We start from the raw sequence: 20,609 nt of genomic DNA on the forward strand, positions 1-20,609 counted from the left end.
GTCCAAGGGTCCGTGTTTGTCTTACTATTAATTCTGTGTTCTTTATTGGAATTTTGAGATCGATCACTGATCATTATCTTCACATTTTCGTAGCAACGGTGTTCCAATGAATTTGTATTCCTGACATCATGTTATGTCAATTTACATGTATAAAGTTTGAAAAAAAAAGAAACCGTGAGTTTGTTTGCGATATACAACAACAGAACCTTCAAGGCCGCAGCAGTGAGATATATATTCGAAACATCTGTGAGCTTGGTGTTTGTCAAACGTCTGACTTTCTAATAGCTTTATATGCTTGAATTTCTGTTAGGCCTCTCGCTTCGCAACAAGAGAGACTGAGTTCGATCATCGATCATGGTCCTCGTCAAACTAAGACGTTTCAGATAGTGACTGTTCTTTGAATAAGTGCCCGATATGGTATTAAAAAAGAAAATAACAGGTCTCTCCCGTTTCACGGTAAGCGTTGAGACGGTAAATATCTGGAACTCACACCTGGAAACCCTGGATAGGTCACGCAGGTAAAAATTCACGAATGGAACATTACACATCACACATGCAGGTTACTGACAGATAAGTTGATGTTCCAGTCTCGTTTGAAGTTAATGTTTTACAGATTCTATGGTCGTTGTAATGATCTTAACCTGTAATTTGGTCTAATGTTGACTGCCGTGTTTCATACCAATTGTAAGGTCGTTTTTTATATACTAATGTTGACTACAGATTATGATTCAGTTTACCTTACCAAGATAGAGAGTTCACGGCAGTGAACAGGGCATGCTTACTTCTCCCAAGACACCTGGTCCCTTCTGGTGTTTCTAACGGTCCGTGTATGCCCTTCTCTCAATTACATATTTATAATAGGATTTATAACTTTTCATCAACTTTACCTTTTCATAAAAAGAAATCTATCCAACGTTTTCTCAAAACTTTTTACAATTGGAAATGTAAAAGTACGTTATAATTCATCGATACACTGTTCGTTATGTTCACGTTCTCATCAATAACGTTAAACTGTCCCAAGATACATTTATCCATAAGTCTGGATACATAACGAAGGAGTACAGTTTTGTGACACGGAATATTGGTGAGATAAAAATCGGAATGCAAAAAGGAAAAGAAACAAATAATACGTAAATCAGATGAGTACATGTTATAAACACCACAAAATTATCAGATCGTACATATGACACAAGACGGACAATGACTGATCGCGAAATGTTTTGGCAGCTAATCCTGTTGTTGAATCCGATATGTTTGATTATTTCTTGAGTTCGAAGCTTATCCTTGATTCTGAAAATGAATAATTTCCCTCAAATACTCAGGTAATCTACATACACTGCACATGGGGCATAAATTCAAGTCAACCAAAAACGAAATCAAAATAATAATAATAAAACATGATACAAACAAGAAAATATCATCATTTCGATCTGGTCGCCGTGTGGTGCTAGATAACAATACGAAAACAGCTTGGTTACAACAAAACCTAGTTCAGATTGATGAATGGATTGTAACTGCTTTGAAGAAAATCTTTCATTAAATGTTTGCTAAATTAGCTTTATAGCATACCTTCTCCCTACTATATCTACCGTAATCAGTCGCATCAAACCATTTTCAGTCAATCTGGATTCATTCAAAAACATATGACCTTCTAATATCTCATTGCAAGACTGTGACCTAGTTTTACTAGCAACCTTCACTGTGGCCAATTGACCTTGCTTGCGGACCATGACACAGTGGCAGTGATCGATAACTCATGGCATGTATTACTCTACTGTTAAATTATGGCCTTATGAACAACAGTTCTACAGTAGGCTCGACCAGACTTCAAGACCACAAAGTCTCTAATTTTGAAACCGGGTATCGAAAAGCAACCATTGCCAATAATTTGTTTTACTACATAGCTCTAAGGGTGTGGGAACAATGAACTCATTATTTTCCACTCTCCTCAGGATATTTCTTAATCAAATCTAGTTAGAAATAACTGTAAATTAGGTGCAATGTTGTTTCAGAAGAGAGAACACAAGAAGTCTGATGTACCTGTAAGAATATGTCCCATAATGCATCACAAATGACCAAAACTGAAAAAAGTATGGGATTTATATAAAAACACGACTGAAAATTAAGAAATTAAGGGAATTTCTTACCGTTTTTATTTGTATCACTTACATTTGTTTCAGCAGATGCCAAAACGAGTACGATGTAAATAACGAGAATCATACCGCCTTCCTGGTAAATCCGAGGAGTCATCGCTACGAGAAAAAAAAAGAAGGAAAAAATATCATTGATATGAACTGATAATATGGAAAACCGGGAAATATTTAGAAATACATAAATCTGTATTAAAACACAGTTTAATTTCACTGCGTGGTGTCATCGCTAGGAAAGAAAATAAAATAAAATCATTGATATGAACTGAAAATATGGAAAACAGGGAAATATTTAGAAATACATACAGTGTGAATTTCTTAATTCACTGCGTGGTTAATTTCGGTTTACTGATCGGGTCTATCAAGCTAGAACCCTCCAATCAATAATACTTAATCTTTATTTTCAATGTCAGACGTAACACCAATTAACATTTGCTATATATTAGCTATTTACCGACTTTCACGGATGTTGACGCGTGTGGATCATTCCGACTGAAAAGGAAGACAGAGAACTGTGTTAGATAAGTGTTAATATGATAAAATCCATTACATATTTTTTCAAATAATAAAACAATGCATGTGTACTAAGGTGATAATTTTGATGTTACACTGTGGTTCTCATAATTACATATCTAACGCAATGAGAATTGATAATAGATCAGACCGATATTCGTCCTGAGTCCCGTGAGTCTATATAGTGAGGTGGTCTATCAACTTAGCCAAGAAAACCACCAATCTTAGCCATTTACTACTTGCTTCCAAAAATCAAGTCGATATGATAATAATCGCCATACTCAGACCTGATTTTGCGATGAAAAAAAACCCAACCCTGATTTAAAGATGAACCCCAATAGAACGAGGATCGGGGTAGATGGTGCGAATCATTTCCTGCCACTTCGATATATACTTGCGATATTTTTGTAAAAAAGTATTTTTAACCTAGACGTTTTCTTTAAAAATAAAGTTTCAACTTTCAAATTGTTTATTTTTAAAGAAAACGTCTAGGTTCGAAATACTTTTTTAAGAACTCTTAACTGACACTTAAATCTTACAAAAATATCGTAAGTATATATCGATGTGTCATCTACAGTTCCGGTGTCGACAAATTTGAATGATGCAAATTTCAGTATCCACCTCTCAAATGATTTTGACTCAAAGTATCGTTAAAATTGAATACGATATATCTTACACTTAACATTGGTATGGTAACTTTTATCTTAAAACATAACATGAACTAACTTAATATAATCCAATGCAGTGTTTTTTCTTCGCTGAGTATAACGAGTTCATGGGAAAAAATGTTGTCCTTTAAAATAGGGATTGTACAACATGGTGTAAAACTTATACGGTACCAATTTTGATGCACCAGATGCGCATTTCGACAAATAATGTCTCTTCAGTGATGATCAACCGAAATGTTTGAAATCCAAAATAACTATGAAGTTTTGGAGCTAAATATAGCCAAAAACAGCGTGCCAAAAAAGTGGAGCCAAATTCGTCCAAGGATAAGAGCTATGGGTTGAAATTAAACTGTTTTTTAAAACAGATTTTCTAGATCTTGAAACATACAAATAGTTCATAAGTGTTATTGTTAGAGCCGTAATGATATTTCGGCTTAATGGATATTCAATATTTGTAGCTATTCACCATTATTGTTGTTACAATACAGTAATACTATGTGATCTTGCTTTTATGTTTCTGATAGTTTGACCCCTATGGGCTTTCATGTTATAATATATATAGACACATATTTTGAAACAGAAAATTGACATAACAATTTGATTTTCACAGACTTTATTTACAGATCCGTTATCGAACTATGAATGCAATGTATTTTAAAATAAAGTTTGATCATGTAAATACAAGCTTTTGTAAATTCAATAAATCAAATCTAGTAATTACAATTGGAGCGGAAAACCACAGAGTTCACAAATGAACTAAGAAAAAAAATTAAGATAATAAATAAATGAAAATAAAAAACTACACCACCCCTAAAACAAGAACCGAACACATTCTTGGAATTGATAACCTAGGATTAAAACAACATATATTGTAGAACTATGTTGTATTAGGTAAAATAAAACTTAATGTGTCAGTGTGAGAAAGATGCTCCCACTGTCATACAATTTTGAATTTTTTTGCAAAAATAGTTTGATCGACAGTAAATAAGAACTTTATCTGTGGGTCATCAATACATAGAGATTTACCAAAAAAAAAATCTGCTAATTATCTACAAACACCGCCGAAAATAATATGGAAATCTGTAAATAATTACAAATTTTCAAAGTTAAAGGGCAACAACTTTCGTAAAAATAGATAAATGGAAATGAAACGTATACTTGAACTGTAAGTCATCAATGTAAAGAGACATACTAAATATCAGCTTATTGTCTATAAGCCCAAACAAGTATGAAGAACTGTAATGAATTAAAAATTTACAAAATTTGAGGAGAATAGCTTTCGTAAAAATAAGTCAATCGACATGAAAGATAATAAGCAGAACTTTCCTAATAACCAGTCATACGAGTCATGACCTTTCCCCTTGTGACTTGAAAACCGTATGGAACCATCTACGTGGTATGATGTACCAGTGTATCAAGTTTGATGTTTGTCAAGCAAAGAATTCTCAAAATGCCGAGCAGCCAATATTTGGGATTTGAGCAATATTTATGCTATGATCTCCCAGACAATAATATAATACATATTTTTTTATTTTCTATTCTGGTCCATCCTATCCCAGCATACGTTAAGCCAACTTTACTTCATGCAGTACTATAAGTCTACACAACGATATATCATTTTGACAAATAGTACTATGTAGCCCTTGTGAAATGCATATCAATGAAAGGTGAAGATAGCGAACAGTGATCAATTTCATAACTCCAATAAGCAATATAAAATAGAAAGTTGAGCAAAGACGGATCCCTGGACACACCAGAGGTGGGATCAGGAGCCTAGGAGAATTTTCAATGGGTATTGACATATAGAATTTTTATAACTAGAGTGACACCGAACTGGCCTATGGCAGTTTTAACTTCCCATTTTGATGTAATCGTAATAGAATTGGAATCTGCGCTATAACAAAAGATGGATGTTTACCTATCCATTATATAACTAATGTGAAGTAGAATTTTATAGGTATAAAACCAGGAATCCAATCAATATTAACTGCAGTTCCATACATCTAGAATTATTCTGAAACAACCTTCAGGTGTACACTCAGGCATACTATATATCTTTCATCCATGGAATGCACGCGAATTTGAAGTCTTGTTTGCAGGTAAAATCAATGCGAAAATGCAATGTAGGGTGTTGTTTTTCCGCTGCCGGCAGAAAAACAGATATAATTGAACACTTCCGATTTTGTCACCAAGTTAATAAATAAACCGATTTCTGTTTTGTCTTATACACAGGCAAATGTGCCTCACATGAATTTCACGTGAAATGCTGTTCAAGTGAAATTCACATGAACCTTCACGTGAAATTCACGTAAATTTCATGTGAATTTCACATGAAAAGTGAATCACGTGAAATTCACGTTAATATGTCCACATGAATTTCCCGTGAAAAGCATTCTATCACTTTTCACATTAGTTCCTTGCGTTAATGTGATTTTGATTTCCGCAAGGAAAAAATGTGAACGGTGATTTGCCTGTGTATAGTAACTCGCTTCATGAAGTATGTCGCCGTGAAGCATTATCATTCATGCCCTTATGTATTTTTAAAAAGGAAATTCATTTCTCGCACTTTACTTTATATTCTCACGGGATTTCCAGCCATTCAGATCGATTTACGATGTTATCAACATTAACATCCGCATTGTTCACAACTGCGGCGCATTGACGAGGAAATAATTATATTATTACAATTTATAAAGATAACGAAGGTAAAACATTGTAAATATTAATATCAATGCATGAATAAGTTAAATGTTAAATGATTACCAATGTGAATTATTTGCCGATATAGAAAGTATTTCTATGTAAAACTTTAAATTCACATTGGTGCCCCTTCCTGGCTCTTGCTCCAAGTGTAGTCTCTACTATATATACACACTAATTTTGACAGCGGATAACTCCGTTTACCTGATCAGGATACAGGGCTCACGGCGGGTGTGACCGACCGACAGGGGATGCTCACTCCTCCTAGGCACCTGATCCCACCTCTGGTGTGTCCAGGGAAACGTGTTTGCCCAACTCTCTATTTTGTATTGCTTGTAGGAGTTATGAGATTGATCACTGTTCATTATCTTCACCTTTCATACATGAGATGAAAACTTCGTCAGATTTGACCACAGACCATCAGATAAATAACTCTCGATTTTCATCAATCTTTCAGTTCTGTTAGAAATACATACTTATATTGTAATACATGCAGCCTCCTTTTGATAACCTCACTTTCATATCCTCTTAAGAATTCCTGTCAATGTGTGTTCTATCCATTCCGAGAAGATAAGGAACGGCGCCTGCCAAACAAATTCATCAACGATACATAGTAGATAACCCTGCGTCCTTACATTAAATTTCAAATTGATTGCAGCACTTTCCCAGAAAAAAAAATCATAGTGTGTTCAATCAACTGACTGCAAATACAAAATCGTACACTTTGAGGCAATTTTGATAGCACATATATATGACCAAAACTCAGGTTCAGTTCACTGCTACATTCACTAACAAATTCACCTAACATCTCAAATTATATATGTATATATATATATATATATATATATATATATATATATATATATATAAAGCACAGAAAATTTCACTTTATTTGGATACCTACTTCCGCCCCTACCCGGGTTTGGAACCAAATCTCCTAGCAGCTTGTAAACAGCGCACTAGACCGCTCGACCATCTAGGCAAGTCAAACAACTTGCTTTCTATGACGATGGAATTCTCGCCACGCTGCCACACGCTACACGGTCATTGAGAATGGAAATGGGATACAGTTATTTAACGTACATTTAAAAGGATCATACATGATACACATTGCATTCAAAATATTTTATATAAAGCACGGAAATAGCAATGAACTCTTAAATGAACATAACTGCCCTAAGTGAAGATATATTTAATATAAAGCACAGAAAATTTCACTTTATTTTGATACCTACTTCCGCCCCTACCCGGAGTTGAACTGACGACCTGCGGAACCAGTGTGTATCATCAATCGCCTGTTTTCCAATCGTATTCGCATGGAATCGCACTAAATTTCTATTTATTCGAGGAATACTCGCAGTAACCAGTAGTACACTCGAGGTGACTCGTAGGGTATTCACAGTGTCACAAGTACAACGAAGTTCCTCGAGTGCCCTCCGACTGTCGAGGATAAACTGTGAATATGTCTGCGATTGTCGAGCTCAAAACAATCGCTGAGTTTGCCTATTTGCTGCGATGCATGAAGATAGCCAACGACTATCCCTACAATAAACCCCCAATTATGGCGATGTTTGAATTCATAGGCTATCGTGTCTCAAAATCGTAACAGAGTAACAGGAAATATATGGATAAAATGAACATTATAAAACAAAGAAAACTCCAATCTTAAATTATTCATTATTGTTACAATAAAGTGCATCTATGTGTTCCTGTTGTATGTTTCTGATAGTTTAACTCCCAATGGGTGTTCAGGTTATACAATAGATAGACACATTTGAATAAAAAAAAAAAGCAGAAAATGAAAATAACAAATTGATATTGACAAACTTTATTTCCAGTTTTGTTATCGAACTATGAATACAGTGCGTTTGTATTCAAGTTTGATCATGCACTAATAGTTACAAATTCAAGTTTCACTTCATTAGGCTTTACATGTATAGATGTACAATACTAAAATGAGCAAATGCTATCTTTTTTCAGTTTGCTGCAAAATGTGTCAAATGAATAACGTTGCAAAAAACTCCACCAAGATTTAATTTATGAAAATGTGAACTTGGTTTTTGTATCTTAAATAAAGACACTATTCTATTAAATTTTTAATGAATAAATAAAATCAATGTGTTCCTCTCTGCATCGAAATAATGATTAGTGATTAAGGTGAAGAACAATCTCATAACTCCAAAAAAAAAACAATACAGTATAGATAATTGGGCAAACACAGACCCCTGGACACACCATATGTGGGATCAGGTGCCTAGGAGGAATACACATCCCCTGATGACCGGTCCCACCCGCTGTGAGCCCTATATTCTACTCAGGTGAACGTAGTTATCCGTAGTCAAAGTCAGTGTCCCAAAGTCTATCTTGCGCTTTCAATGACCTTGTAACCAAATGTAATTCAATTTTCGTCACAACTAACTCAGGAAAACAAAAGCAGTACATGTAATATCATATTAGTTTTACTTTATATTTGCACAATATACATATTAGTTCTACATTATCCAACGTTTAAATCCCAGGAAACCCATTCCAAGAGTTTCCTTTGCTCTTTAGCGAACTCCAATGTCCTCCTACCACTCATGTAGTAATTATTGGATTTGATCTATTGAATTTACAAAATGCACGCAGTGTATGGAATGCTGTGACGTACCTACACATTATTTTCATTTTTATGGAAAGCCATAAATATAATAATAATATGGGGTAACGTTACTGCTTTCAATACTGTAATTTATTATTACTATCATTCAGCGCAAGATCTATAAGCTCATTTAACTGAAAAAAGTATGTATATAACAGGGGATTATTTTCGAATCCAAGGGTAATAATTTGAAGAAATAGTTTGATCGACATGAAACTTGAACTTAATCTGTAACTCATCAACATATACACCTTCGCTAGCAAAGTGTTTACGATCCGCTTCTCTCTTCTTGTAGGATGTCTCTTGTAGAGAAACAAAGCGGATCATAAACTCTTGGCTAGTGAAGATGCAATATAGAGAGACATAGCAAAAATCAGCTAATTATCTATGTGCACAGCTGAAAAGGTATGGCTTAGACATTTTCAGTTTGCTTCAATTTGACGCTAACACAAAGCAGTTGACGCTACTATCAAATTGCCAATCGTTTGATTTCCCGATGTGGACATGTGTGTACATGCGTGTACATGTATAGGTGTCTTTTGAATAGAATACGCAGAAACCGCATTTCAAAGACACCGACTTTTTTCTAGGCCCACGATAAAGCGTGGACTTTCAGTCCGCGGGCCACTGTATTTTTGACATTAGATTGTATTTTCGTTGAACCGACGGCAGAAAAGTCAATTTTACAGAAATCATGCATTTAATTGCGTAATACATAAACGGTTAATGAACTATTTGCTGCTAGCGCTAATATTACATCTGTTTGTAAAGAAGTGCTAAGGTCCAAACCACTTTGAATCGGGTGACTGCATAGAGGAGTTGATAAAATCAACTCCCAAAAATAAATCAATTGACATGAGACTCAAACTCCATCTGAATGTCATCAATATATAGACACATACTAAAATTCACCTCATTGTCTACAAACCAAAATAGTCTGGAAAACTGTAATTAATTAGAAATAATAAGGAATGCACTATGTTCCACACGAGGCGACGGATGCTGACCAATTGCAATGGGTCATCCGAGTGACTCATGTGATATAAAGATCTACTTTCCATAAGGCTTACCTAAGGTTTATAGGACGTTTGAATAATGATATTATAAAGCGTAGGTCTATCTCTCACATTCTACTTTCAATTTTGTCGGAATTTCCTGCCGTTGAAATAGATTTACTGTGTTATCAAAATCCGCGCGCACATTGTTCACAACTGCAGCGCATTCACGAGGAAATGGCTATCATTACAATTTATAAAGATAACTAAGACAAAATATTGGGGATATAAATATCAACGCATGAAGATTAAAATGATTACCAGTGTGAATAACTTTGCTGTAGAGAGTATTCCCATGTAAAACTTTAAATCCACATTGGTGCCCCGCCCTGGCTCTCGTTCCCAGTGTAGTGACTACTATATACATGTGATAAGAGGTTCTTTACAATTGACCACAGTGCGTAAAATAACTAACGTTCAGTATTCATCAATCTTTCAGTTCTGTTAGAAGCACATTATTGTATTGTAATACATGCAGCCTGCTTTCGATAACATCCTCGTGCCGATTCCCGTCAATTTTTGTTCTATTGATTCTGAGAGAAGATAAGAAACGGCGCGTGCCAACCAAATTCATCATCAAGAATTCAGAAAATTTGAAATTGCATCACATTCCGAGAACAATCATTTCTCGACCTTGAGCTATCCGCATTGATCACATTCATGTATTTCATATAGTAATAGTCATCAAGGTTTAATACCTTGTGACCAGAGTCCACTACTTCTGTGATCCCTTCTTCATTTGACTCCTTTTTGAAGAACAGTAAGGGATGAACATTTGTATATAACGTGAGTGTATTAAAACGGTATAAACCTTAAAACTCGTCTTCCTAGTTTAATGTCTGGCGTCCACCCTGCGACACATATAATACCACACCGTGCAGTATAAACGGCCAACTTATCTAATCAATCATGTCCAAGGTATTTTCATACAGAACATATTTAAGTGATGTAGATGTGAAATATCTCAGTAAGTGTCAAACACATACTACATTATCAAAAGGGGAAATACATATTGCATAAACACGTTATTCTATAAACACGTTAGTAAAACGCAGATTCATAAGACTTCTACACCGAGCCAGTTATATCATAAAGTACTTACCGCCTGCTCTCCGTCCAATTTTTGATTATATCGATCTGTCTGCAACGTGTGACACAGCAGCAGAATCAATACCTGAAACACAAACTCATTCAGACAGCTGTCTGGTGTATCATCACAACAGCATAGGTAGCTAGTACCAGTAATAATTAGTGTGCCTTACATAAAACGGCACATCCCTCTAGATAACTGCAGGTTTTCTTAATACTCACTGCGTGTGCATTGAGTTTTGAGGGGAAAATGACACAATACTCCAGTGACTGCTCTCGCTTCATCCGTTGTTAGGACGAAAGGCGTAATTTCCGAGTTTACATCGATTCTCATCTTTAGCGTTACATCACATGATCAGATGTAATTGTGTGTACGGCGCAAAACTTGGGACATGTACCTGATTCTATACCGTGGCAATGGCTGGAACGAGAATTCCATCACGTTAGATGTATATGAAAGTTGAATGCAGTTCATCAATGTTATGTTTGATTATACAGTTAGCATTCCATATTGCGACGTGATCCAGGATGATCTACGGAACGTACAGCCCGTCCCATACTGTATGGAATCAAAGGCCAGAATGTACTCTTGGGAATTGAACTTTTTCAAAGATAAAAAAAAATAATTACTGTATTTATGAAAGACATTTGGCTGCATTTTTCAAAAGAATTTAATATCAAGTTGATTTAATTTCACTAAACTTGTGCAGTTAAGATTGGTTCAAATAATTTAAAGAAGTATTCATTTTTTTATTTATTAACTATATGCAGAGACTCAGTGGTGTTATGGGGCATGCTATATTTAACCTTCATCCTCTATTCAGAAATGAACTCGTTGATATATAGATCCTAGCGTGCGATATATAAAAGTAAAATCCTCACGTGTATTATACATTTTGTAAAACTAACAAATCACTTTACACAATGTTTATAATTGTAGTAAACTATCTTTGTTTGAAAGTTTAGTTTTTGAATATAGGATTACAATCACGTCCTCTCTTTGTTGAAATACCATGCGTGTCCCAGACACTCCACACTAAAGTTCTATGTAATATAATCACACGTACATTGGGGACAAATGAGATTAACGTACATAATGTTCTCCTCGGAGTTTAAATTTTCAAACACTCAAAAAAAAATGTATTTATCAAAGTAAATCCAATTTTTTGAATATCGATTCGTTTCTCGAATTTTCGCCGTTAACATTGGTTCAAAGAATTACGTATTCATTTCTTTACTCAACGCAGTGACTCTGGTTCAATGAATTTATATTGTCATTCATTTACTAAATGTAGAAACTCAGACGTGTTATAGTGTAAATGTTAAGCTTCAACCCCTCTAATCAGCAATGAACTCGTCCTTATAGTGCTTAGTGTGCGATGTTCGTTTGCAAATGTAAAAAAAACACCATGTGAATATAAATTTTTCTGTCACTTTGTACAACGAACAGTACACTTGTTTCTTTTGTTTGGGTGAGTGGAGAGAAATTTTTGAACGCCACATGTCTTCGAGCGAATGTAATCTTCTAAACTTCTAAGATATCATCCCGCCATATTATTATTTTTCCTGTTTAACTTTACTATACTTTATCATGTTGAGGTTTCAAAGGGGAATAACTCTTGGTTACAGAACGCACCCCCAATAAATCTCACACTTCAAATTGTACAAGATACACTGTTGCAAGCACCAAATGTATGGGCTGGAAAATTTTTGAGAAGTGTAAAAACTTAAAAATAAAAAAATAAAGAGGTGTTCCAAAGAATTTCTTTGTTTTTAAAGCGCGTGAAAATTACAACACGAAGACTTGTAAGATTTAGAATTTTGATCAAATCAAGTGATGAACGAACTAAGTGAGAAAAGTATCGTTAATCATATGAAGTAACTTTTCATTGCTAGCGCAGTCAGGCAATAATGCAGCTAGTATATATCAATTCGTAATTTATATCAAAGTCAACAGCAAGTTACATGTATGCACAGTTCACGCTTATCCGATCGATCGATACAAAGTCTCGACTAAAAATGATATCTTTTCCGTGTTGTTGCACGCGAACATTTTTGTTAATGACACTCGATATAAAATTGAATAAAAAGACGTCTAAATTAACATGTTTACCACTTTATATCTGTAACATGAAAAGATAAAAAGTGTTCACTTATTCCCCCATCACACTAGGCCAAGTTCGCACTACGACCATCTAAAAATTGATGATCGTAATGCGATCGGGTACATCGTAGTAAGGTCGTAGTAAGAACGTAGTAAGGTCTTTATGGTCGTGATGGTCGTGGAGCAACTTTGAACATGCTCAAAACAAACGTAGTGCGGTCGTGGTCAAATTTGATCGTAGTGGAAGCGTAGTAAGGACGTACTAAGGTCGTATTTAGATCGACATGGTCGTAGTAGCATCGTAATGGGATCGTGATGCAGAAAAAACGACTGCACTAACGACTGCACTGCAATTCCACTACGCTCTCTATACGACCATCCCGTTTTCACTACGTTCTCATTACGATCATCCCGTTTGCACTACGTTTTCTTCACGCTTCCGCTACGATCACGGCACGTCCATACTATGTTGTTGAAGACTGTAGTACGTTTCTACCAAGCTCATCCCGTCCTTAATACGTCCTCATTACTATTTCACTGCGCGTAAGCCACGACTGAATCAAGTTATGTTCTCCCACACACACTGGTATAAAAACTGAACAAAGGTTGCATATGACCATTGCTTCTATGGAATCATGGAAAGGCCAGACCAAGAAATATTGATGGAGATGTTGATGCATATTCATTATATGGCACTTAACGACCAAGCTGCTATATTGTTACTTAGGCGAAGGAGGAGGAGACCTTGACTTTCTGTTGAAAGAAGACTTCAGTTTGGCCATTATGATCAACTGATGAATGAATTGAGGATGGAGGATGAACAGTCCTTCTTCAACTTTTTGAGGATGCTTCCAGAGATGTTTGATGAATTATTGAATAGAGTTGGACCCCGAATTCAAAAGAAGAATACCGCATTCAGAAAAGCTCTAGAACCCGGTCCAAAACTGGCTATAACCATAAGACATTTGGCATCGGCTTTTACAATGGAAATATTGGTACAAATGGATGACAAGAAGGTTCTGAGCTGTATTTATACTGAATCTGGATCTGATTCAGCTGCTGCAAAGCGTGGCGACAGCGGTGCAGAAACGTGGTAGAACCGTAGTAAGATCGTGGTAGAATCGTAGTAAGATCGTGATACAATCGTGGCATATACTCGTGATTACTATTTACGAAACAAGCCCGGTATGAGTTATCTCATTCTACAAATACCACAGGTGGCAGGGGACAGTTTCGTTGGTTCTGAAACATGTTGATGGGGGTACACATCAAAATCAGATTATGACAGACTAATGAAAAATCATATTTCCCTTTTATGTCAATACTTGTATTTCATATTGGTGTAGTTAATAAAATATGACCCTAAATTATATGTAATCTATAAATACTGGTGTTGGTGCACAAAACATGCTCTGAGCAGGTTCCCTTTTTTTGCTTTGATTTTCTCTCCTTTGGGCTAATCCGCACCACCCCACATCATCACAGTACCAAACATGGAGATTTAGACACTGTGCACAATCAATAACCCTTTCTGCCCCTCTCAAAAACCTACCTCTCATATGGGGTCATCGACCTTTCCTCTCAGCTACAGACCTTTTGCTGGACCATGCATGTTTTCACCGAAATTTCTTCAGGACCTGACCACGTGTCTTATTTTCGTATTTGCTCCCATCTATATGCTAGGAATCATGGTGACACCTACATGTTGTACATCAACATTTTTATTAAGCACTCAGCTACATTTAACATGCATTCTAAAATTATTGTATACATTTTTACACATATAATATCACTTCAGATTTGGGGTATTTCCATTTTTTGTAAAAGTTGATCGGGCCTATAGTGCGAAACTGTCCCCTGCTACCACAACCTAACGCGGAAAATGTTAACTTTTTCATTACGCTGGAAGTATCAATAATATCATATGGTGAAAAATATTGGAATTCGTCATAATCGATTTAATTTCTATTTAATTAAACCTTCCGACTTACAACAAATATATCGAGCCTACACCATTCCAACAGGAAGTTGGGACCGACACAGGCGGTGTCACCAGCCCGTGGAAGAGGAACCTGCAAGCAGCACAGCCCCCCGTCCTCAGGGGCCGTAAATGCCCAATCCACAAAAGATCAGCCTGAAATCTTCCCCTGAAGTTCAATCTGGTCAATTCAGTGAGTCAGAGAATTTATTCAGCATTCACTATTATCCCACCAATCCAATTGCAGAATCTTAGACTAGTTCTGTTGACTCTCTAGGAAGCCACATACCTAACAATTTAAAACTTAAGATTTGGGAGGGACAATTTATTGACTCCTCCCTGCTGCATAAATCTGCTGAAGAGCTCGGCAATTTCAACTCGCGAGGCAGTCTGCAAATCAAAAATCGCTAACTGTGTATTGATTGAGAATATTTCACTCATACGGAGACGTCACCAATGCCGGTGAAGGGCTGCAAAATTTAGGACTATGCCCGGCGCTTACGGCCTTTGAGCAGGAAAGGATCTTTATCGTGCCACACCTGCTGTGACACTGGGTCTTGGTTTTTACGGTTTCATACGAAGGACCGTCCCATTTAGTCGTCTCTTCCGACAAGCAAGGAATACTGAGGACCTATTCTAACCTGGGTCCCTCGGGGGGGGGGGGGGTCGAGTACTGAGGACCTATTCTAACTCGGATCTCGGGGGTGGGGCACTGAGGACCAATTCTAACCCGGATCCCGGGGTGGGGTACTGAGGACCTATTCTAACTAGGATTCCTGGGGTGTGTTAATGGGGACCTATTCTAACCGAGATCCCCCCCGGGGGGGGGGGGTACTGAGGACTTATTCTAACCCGGATCGACGGGGTGGGGTACTGAGGACCTATTCTAACCCGGAATATCAAACCATAGAACCAAACGTTCATGCATGTTGAGAAATGGACATTCGCTCTTTTAATATGCATACGTATCATGATAAAAATAAGTATCCCCCGAAAGCCCCCAAAAATACTTAAATTCGTAAGGCATATCAGACTCACGGTGACCAAATTGAGTTCTTTGTCAAAATATGATGATCAGTTTCGCATTCGCAAAGTGCAATGTGGATATCTACGACGCAGACAGGTTTCTAGCTGCCTGGGTCAAGATGGGCTACTTTAAAAGTCATATATCAAGTCAGCTTCTCGTCTTTTCTCTAAACATTCTGTATATTTTGAATTGCATGTATTATGTTTTGAATTGTAAGGGTTTTATTTTTTGACAGGATGTTCTCGTGCTCGCATCATTTTTGTATTGCATCACCCATCAATATTCTCGAAATACATTAATTGTCCAATATTCAGAGAGTGTTTGTTTCACCACAGTGTGCCAACACCTTGCCAATGTTTAGAATGTTGTGTGCCGACTGGGGGAGGGGATACAGTTGTTGAAGATAAAACCGTAGAACCAATCAACAACTTGGGTTTTCTTTAAGTACTACTCCATATAAGAGTGATGCAGGGAGTGTTACATCAAGGTATGTCGATTTTGATGAAACTTGGCATGGTTATACGTTTTGAGTTTAAAAGTGAAAACATAACCTCAATATTTTTCTTACATCTGTTTGGTTTCCATAGTAACGATAGCCAAGTTTAAGACATATTCAATAGCTATTATTCAAGTATTGTGTCCAGGGGTCCGTGTTTGCCCAACTATCTATTTTGTATTGCTTGTAGGAGTTATGAGATTGATCACTGTTCGTTATCTTCACCTTGCATGGTAAAATAGTAAGATTTAAAAATTAAATAATGCACACGTATGATATAATTGTTTTGAAATGTATTTATTGTAATAAGATCTAGTGTTTAAAGAAACTGTTGATATAAAAGAAAATATGTTATGGTCAATGTCCATGAAAAAGGGATATACTCAATAATGAGTCAAATTTGGATTTTTCTCTTTTTTCAACATTTTCTACGGTAAAAACGTCTTAAAAACCCAAGACTGGATATATTAGAGGATTAAACGTTCTTTTTGAAGAATTTATCGATGTGTTAACTCTGGATATTTTACTCACAAACTGAATAAAAGTGAGTAAAATGTCCAGAGTTTACACATCGATATATTCTTAAAAAAGAATGTTTGATTCTTATAATTCCAATTCGTTCCCTGTATTATCAACTTCAATAATTTGAATAGTTTCCCCGCACTATGTTATTTGTGTTCAGGCGCGTATGTATACATAGTGTTTTTGGATTTATTGATGTGTAAATTGTCTTTCATTGAGACATCAATATTTCCATTAGACGAAACTCCTTTTCCATATCGACAATATGTCCGTGGATTACAATATAAAAAAAACTCCCCTAGTGAATCCTCCAGAGTCATTCCCCTAGTTCAGAACGTTGTGGTCATTGTCACGGGTAGGTACACTATAATGAGCATGTACAAAAAGCATAAGAAATAGGCAACTGTGGAGGACGTAAAGGGTAAAGAGAGAGAAAAACGACATCATGACACGATGGAATGATGAAGATAATGGCTTTAGGAGAAAGAATATACACACTTAAGGAATTCAAAAGGAAACTTTACAAAGAAACAACATTTCTTTATCTGCGTCTTAGGAGTTTTGGTATAAAAACTATGTCTCAGCGAAGAAACCGTTACTGACAAAAACGATTACAGTTGGCTTTTGAGCATAGGAAGAGAACAGTAAAAACTAGGGAAAAGTTTTATTTTCTGGTGAAAGAATCTTTAAAACACATGATCGGAAAGTTAGTCATGTTTGGAGACAAACAAATGAAAAGTTCCAACCCAGATGTCTCTAATTATACATTGAAACACCTTACATCAGTGTAGTGTTGAAGGTATTTTTGCGCGAATAGTACCAGTGAATCAAAATCATTCGATGGAACACTAAATTCATATCGGTATCAGGAGATACTCCGAGATGTTAATACCATGTGTAACACTAAATTTATATCGGTATCAGGAGCTACTCCGAGATGTTAATATCATGTGTAACACTAAATTCATATTGGTATCAGGAGATACTCCGAGATGTTAATACCATATGTAAATGCTTAATTTTTCCCAGAAAGGGATTCACATTTCAACAGGACTTAGCACTATGTCATAACTCCCAAATCACAAGATGTTGTTTGATACGCAGTTACGTTTCTACATTTTCGTGGTCTGGAGATAGCCCTGGTTAAACCTTGTATTTGATATGGACCTTAAACTTCGAATTCAAGGGACAAGGGACACAATCTAGTCTTAATGACAACGTTAGAGTTTCATACCTTGATGCAGTAATACATATCTGGCTACAGAATACCTTAATCCAATGATATGAATCTGGCAACAGAATACCTTAATCCAATGATATAAATCTGGCAACAGAATACCTCAATCCAATGATATAAATGTGGCAAAAGAATACCTCAATTCAATGATACAAATTTGGCAACAGAATATTTCAATCCAATGATATCAATCTGGCATCGTAATACCTTAATCCAATGATACAAATCTGGCAACAGAATAACCCAATCCAATCATATAAATCTGGCATCAGAATACCTCAATCCAATGAAATAAATCTGACAACAGAATACCTCAATCCAATATCATAAATCTGGCAACAGAATACCTTAATCTAATGATATAAATCTGGCAACAAAATACCTTAATCCAATGATATAAATCTGGCAACAAAATATTGATGCTCAAAGGCTTAACAGTTGTTTTTCATTTCAAGATATCAGTGTCAATTTATATCTAATTCCCATTTTGAGATATGAACACCCACATATTACTTTCTTCTTGAGTGTTGCTGAGTTGACTTTGTTGTCATGTAACTATGCATGATAAATAAATTACATTCCACAACATCTATTGTTTCTATTGAGAATACCAAGCACTGTTTTTCACAAACCAGGCGCGTAACTGCCTATAGGCAAGTACGCAACTCCATACGCATCATTGTTAAGAGAGAAGGAGAGAGAAAAAAGATTGTTAAAATATCTGTGCATGAAATGTCTTTACCATACTTTTATGTAAAATACTTTAATCTGATTGGTCGAGAAGCATTTGAAAAACATATTGTTACGCTCTGAGAACAGAAAGCGCGCCCTCCAAGGTGATAGTATCAAGAAACGGGTAGCAGTACTTGACAACGGGTGATATAAAAAATATCACATGCGTCAAATTTATGCACGTACAGTTCGCCGTAAATTGTTAGAAGACGTCTTTTGAGCGTTTGTAATAAACACGAATACCCGCATCGATATACGAAATATCGCATGACGGTGATTGATCAAATATCAACGGACGTAAGTCTTTCTGATTTGTTGTTTTTATAACATTCAGTATAATAAAACAAATATTGCATGTAGTTGAGGTTAACATTGAAAATGTTCATCCTTCGAGAAACCATTATCAACCTCGGCTACGCCTCGGTTGACAATGGTTTTCTCGGTGTGAAAATTGTCAATGCTACCCTCAACTACATACAATGTTTATATAGTATTATATAGCGCGAAGTTATGATTTAACCAGTATCATGATAGCCACTCAACGACATTCCTTTTTGAATTTCAAATCATTAACATGATGTCGAATGTCACATTTATGTACATAATATATGTACATGTAGTACACTGATTAGGATATTCTTTGTTATTAGTAGCATTTACCATATCTAACAACAAAACAATTTGTTGAACGAATGCAAAGTCTTTCCTAGTACACACGGTTGGCATGATAAAACACTTCAGAAAATAATTTTGTCAATTCTTTTTGGAAATTTACAAGAAACCTTGTTTCTCTGCACAAAATAGGTGATTTCATTGGAAAAACCTATGAGCTTCTGGAGGCTTCACCCCGTGTCCCAACCTGGGCAAAGTCCTGGACCCACTGGGGATCTCAAGACCACCTCAAGACCACTTGCTATGTTTTGCGTACACTTCATTTTTTCTGGCTAATTCCCTGCAAATCATACAGATTATGTTTTAAAAAATAATCTTGATAATTATTATGAAATATTACTTATTCCAATCAACATGTACTTGTGCATGCGTAATCTCCCTTCCCTCTCCAAGTCGATTTGGTACGTTATTCTAGGTTCAAATCTATGAATAAAAGTCGCGTCATGAAGCTCCGGTGCAATCGGAACATCACCCGACCTTTTCCGCCAAGTCAAGAAGAAACGGAAAAGGCTGAACGACGTTCCGGTTGCCTCCAGTAAAAACGTACACTTTTGCATGCGCACACTGACTTTTAACCACATAGCATCCAGTTTAACCTCGTTAATATATGTCTGCGTTCAACTCAGAGTCCAATCAATAAAATCGAGAACAGGGCAAATACAGAGTAAACATCCCCCGTTGACCAGTTACACCCACCGTTAGCTAATTGCTATAGATAAGATATTGGCCATTGATACTGAATGGCAAATGCATCACTCAAAAGTGAACAAAATTATTGAAGTAAAACAGCATTAAGTACGAAAGACTGTTTAACATCAAACACATTACTAGGCAATTGTTCCCGTCACTGGTGTTTCATTGGGTCCGTAATTGTCCTACTCTCAATTTTGTATTTTTCATATAGGATATATGATATTGATTACTGTTCGTTATCTTCAAATTTTCCGATCCATACAAAGATGATTAAGATATAGGGTTTACGGCGGGTGTGACCGGTCGACAGGCGATGCTTGCTTCTCTTAGGC

The 20,609-nt window shown here is 36.1% G+C and overlaps 1 protein-coding gene across 18 annotated transcripts in view; it reads right to left on the reverse strand.

Annotated features, from left to right (window-relative positions):
* Positions 1–11,807, reverse strand: part of LOC125653811 (uncharacterized) — a 73,965-nt gene extending 62,158 nt beyond the window's left edge. For 2 of the 18 annotated variants that reach the window (XM_056143390.1, XM_056143380.1), the window contains exons 1-8: positions 10,990–11,807; positions 10,830–10,901; positions 7,267–7,573; positions 6,936–7,067; positions 6,508–6,615; positions 2,605–2,642; positions 2,170–2,252; positions 2,041–2,081 (exon numbers count right to left, since the gene is read on the reverse strand). Coding sequence is in view for 15 of the 18 variants with exons in the window: in XM_056143380.1 (XP_055999355.1) it covers positions 2,041–2,059 (19 nt within the window). In the remaining 3 variants the exon portion in view is untranslated. Of the gene's footprint in view, positions 1–2,040; positions 2,082–2,147; positions 2,253–2,604; positions 2,643–6,235; positions 6,406–6,507; positions 6,616–6,935; positions 7,068–7,266; positions 7,574–8,266; positions 8,412–10,829; positions 10,902–10,989 lie in introns of those variants that run through there. The other 16 variants (XM_056143385.1, XM_056143388.1, XM_056143375.1 and 13 more) reach the window with 15 other exon arrangements.
* Positions 11,808–20,609: the final 8,802 nt, after the last annotated feature.

This window comes from Ostrea edulis, chromosome 7, assembly GCF_947568905.1.
Source record: "Ostrea edulis chromosome 7, xbOstEdul1.1, whole genome shotgun sequence".
In the NCBI taxonomy this organism is placed as follows: Eukaryota; Metazoa; Mollusca; class Bivalvia; order Ostreida; family Ostreidae; genus Ostrea; species Ostrea edulis.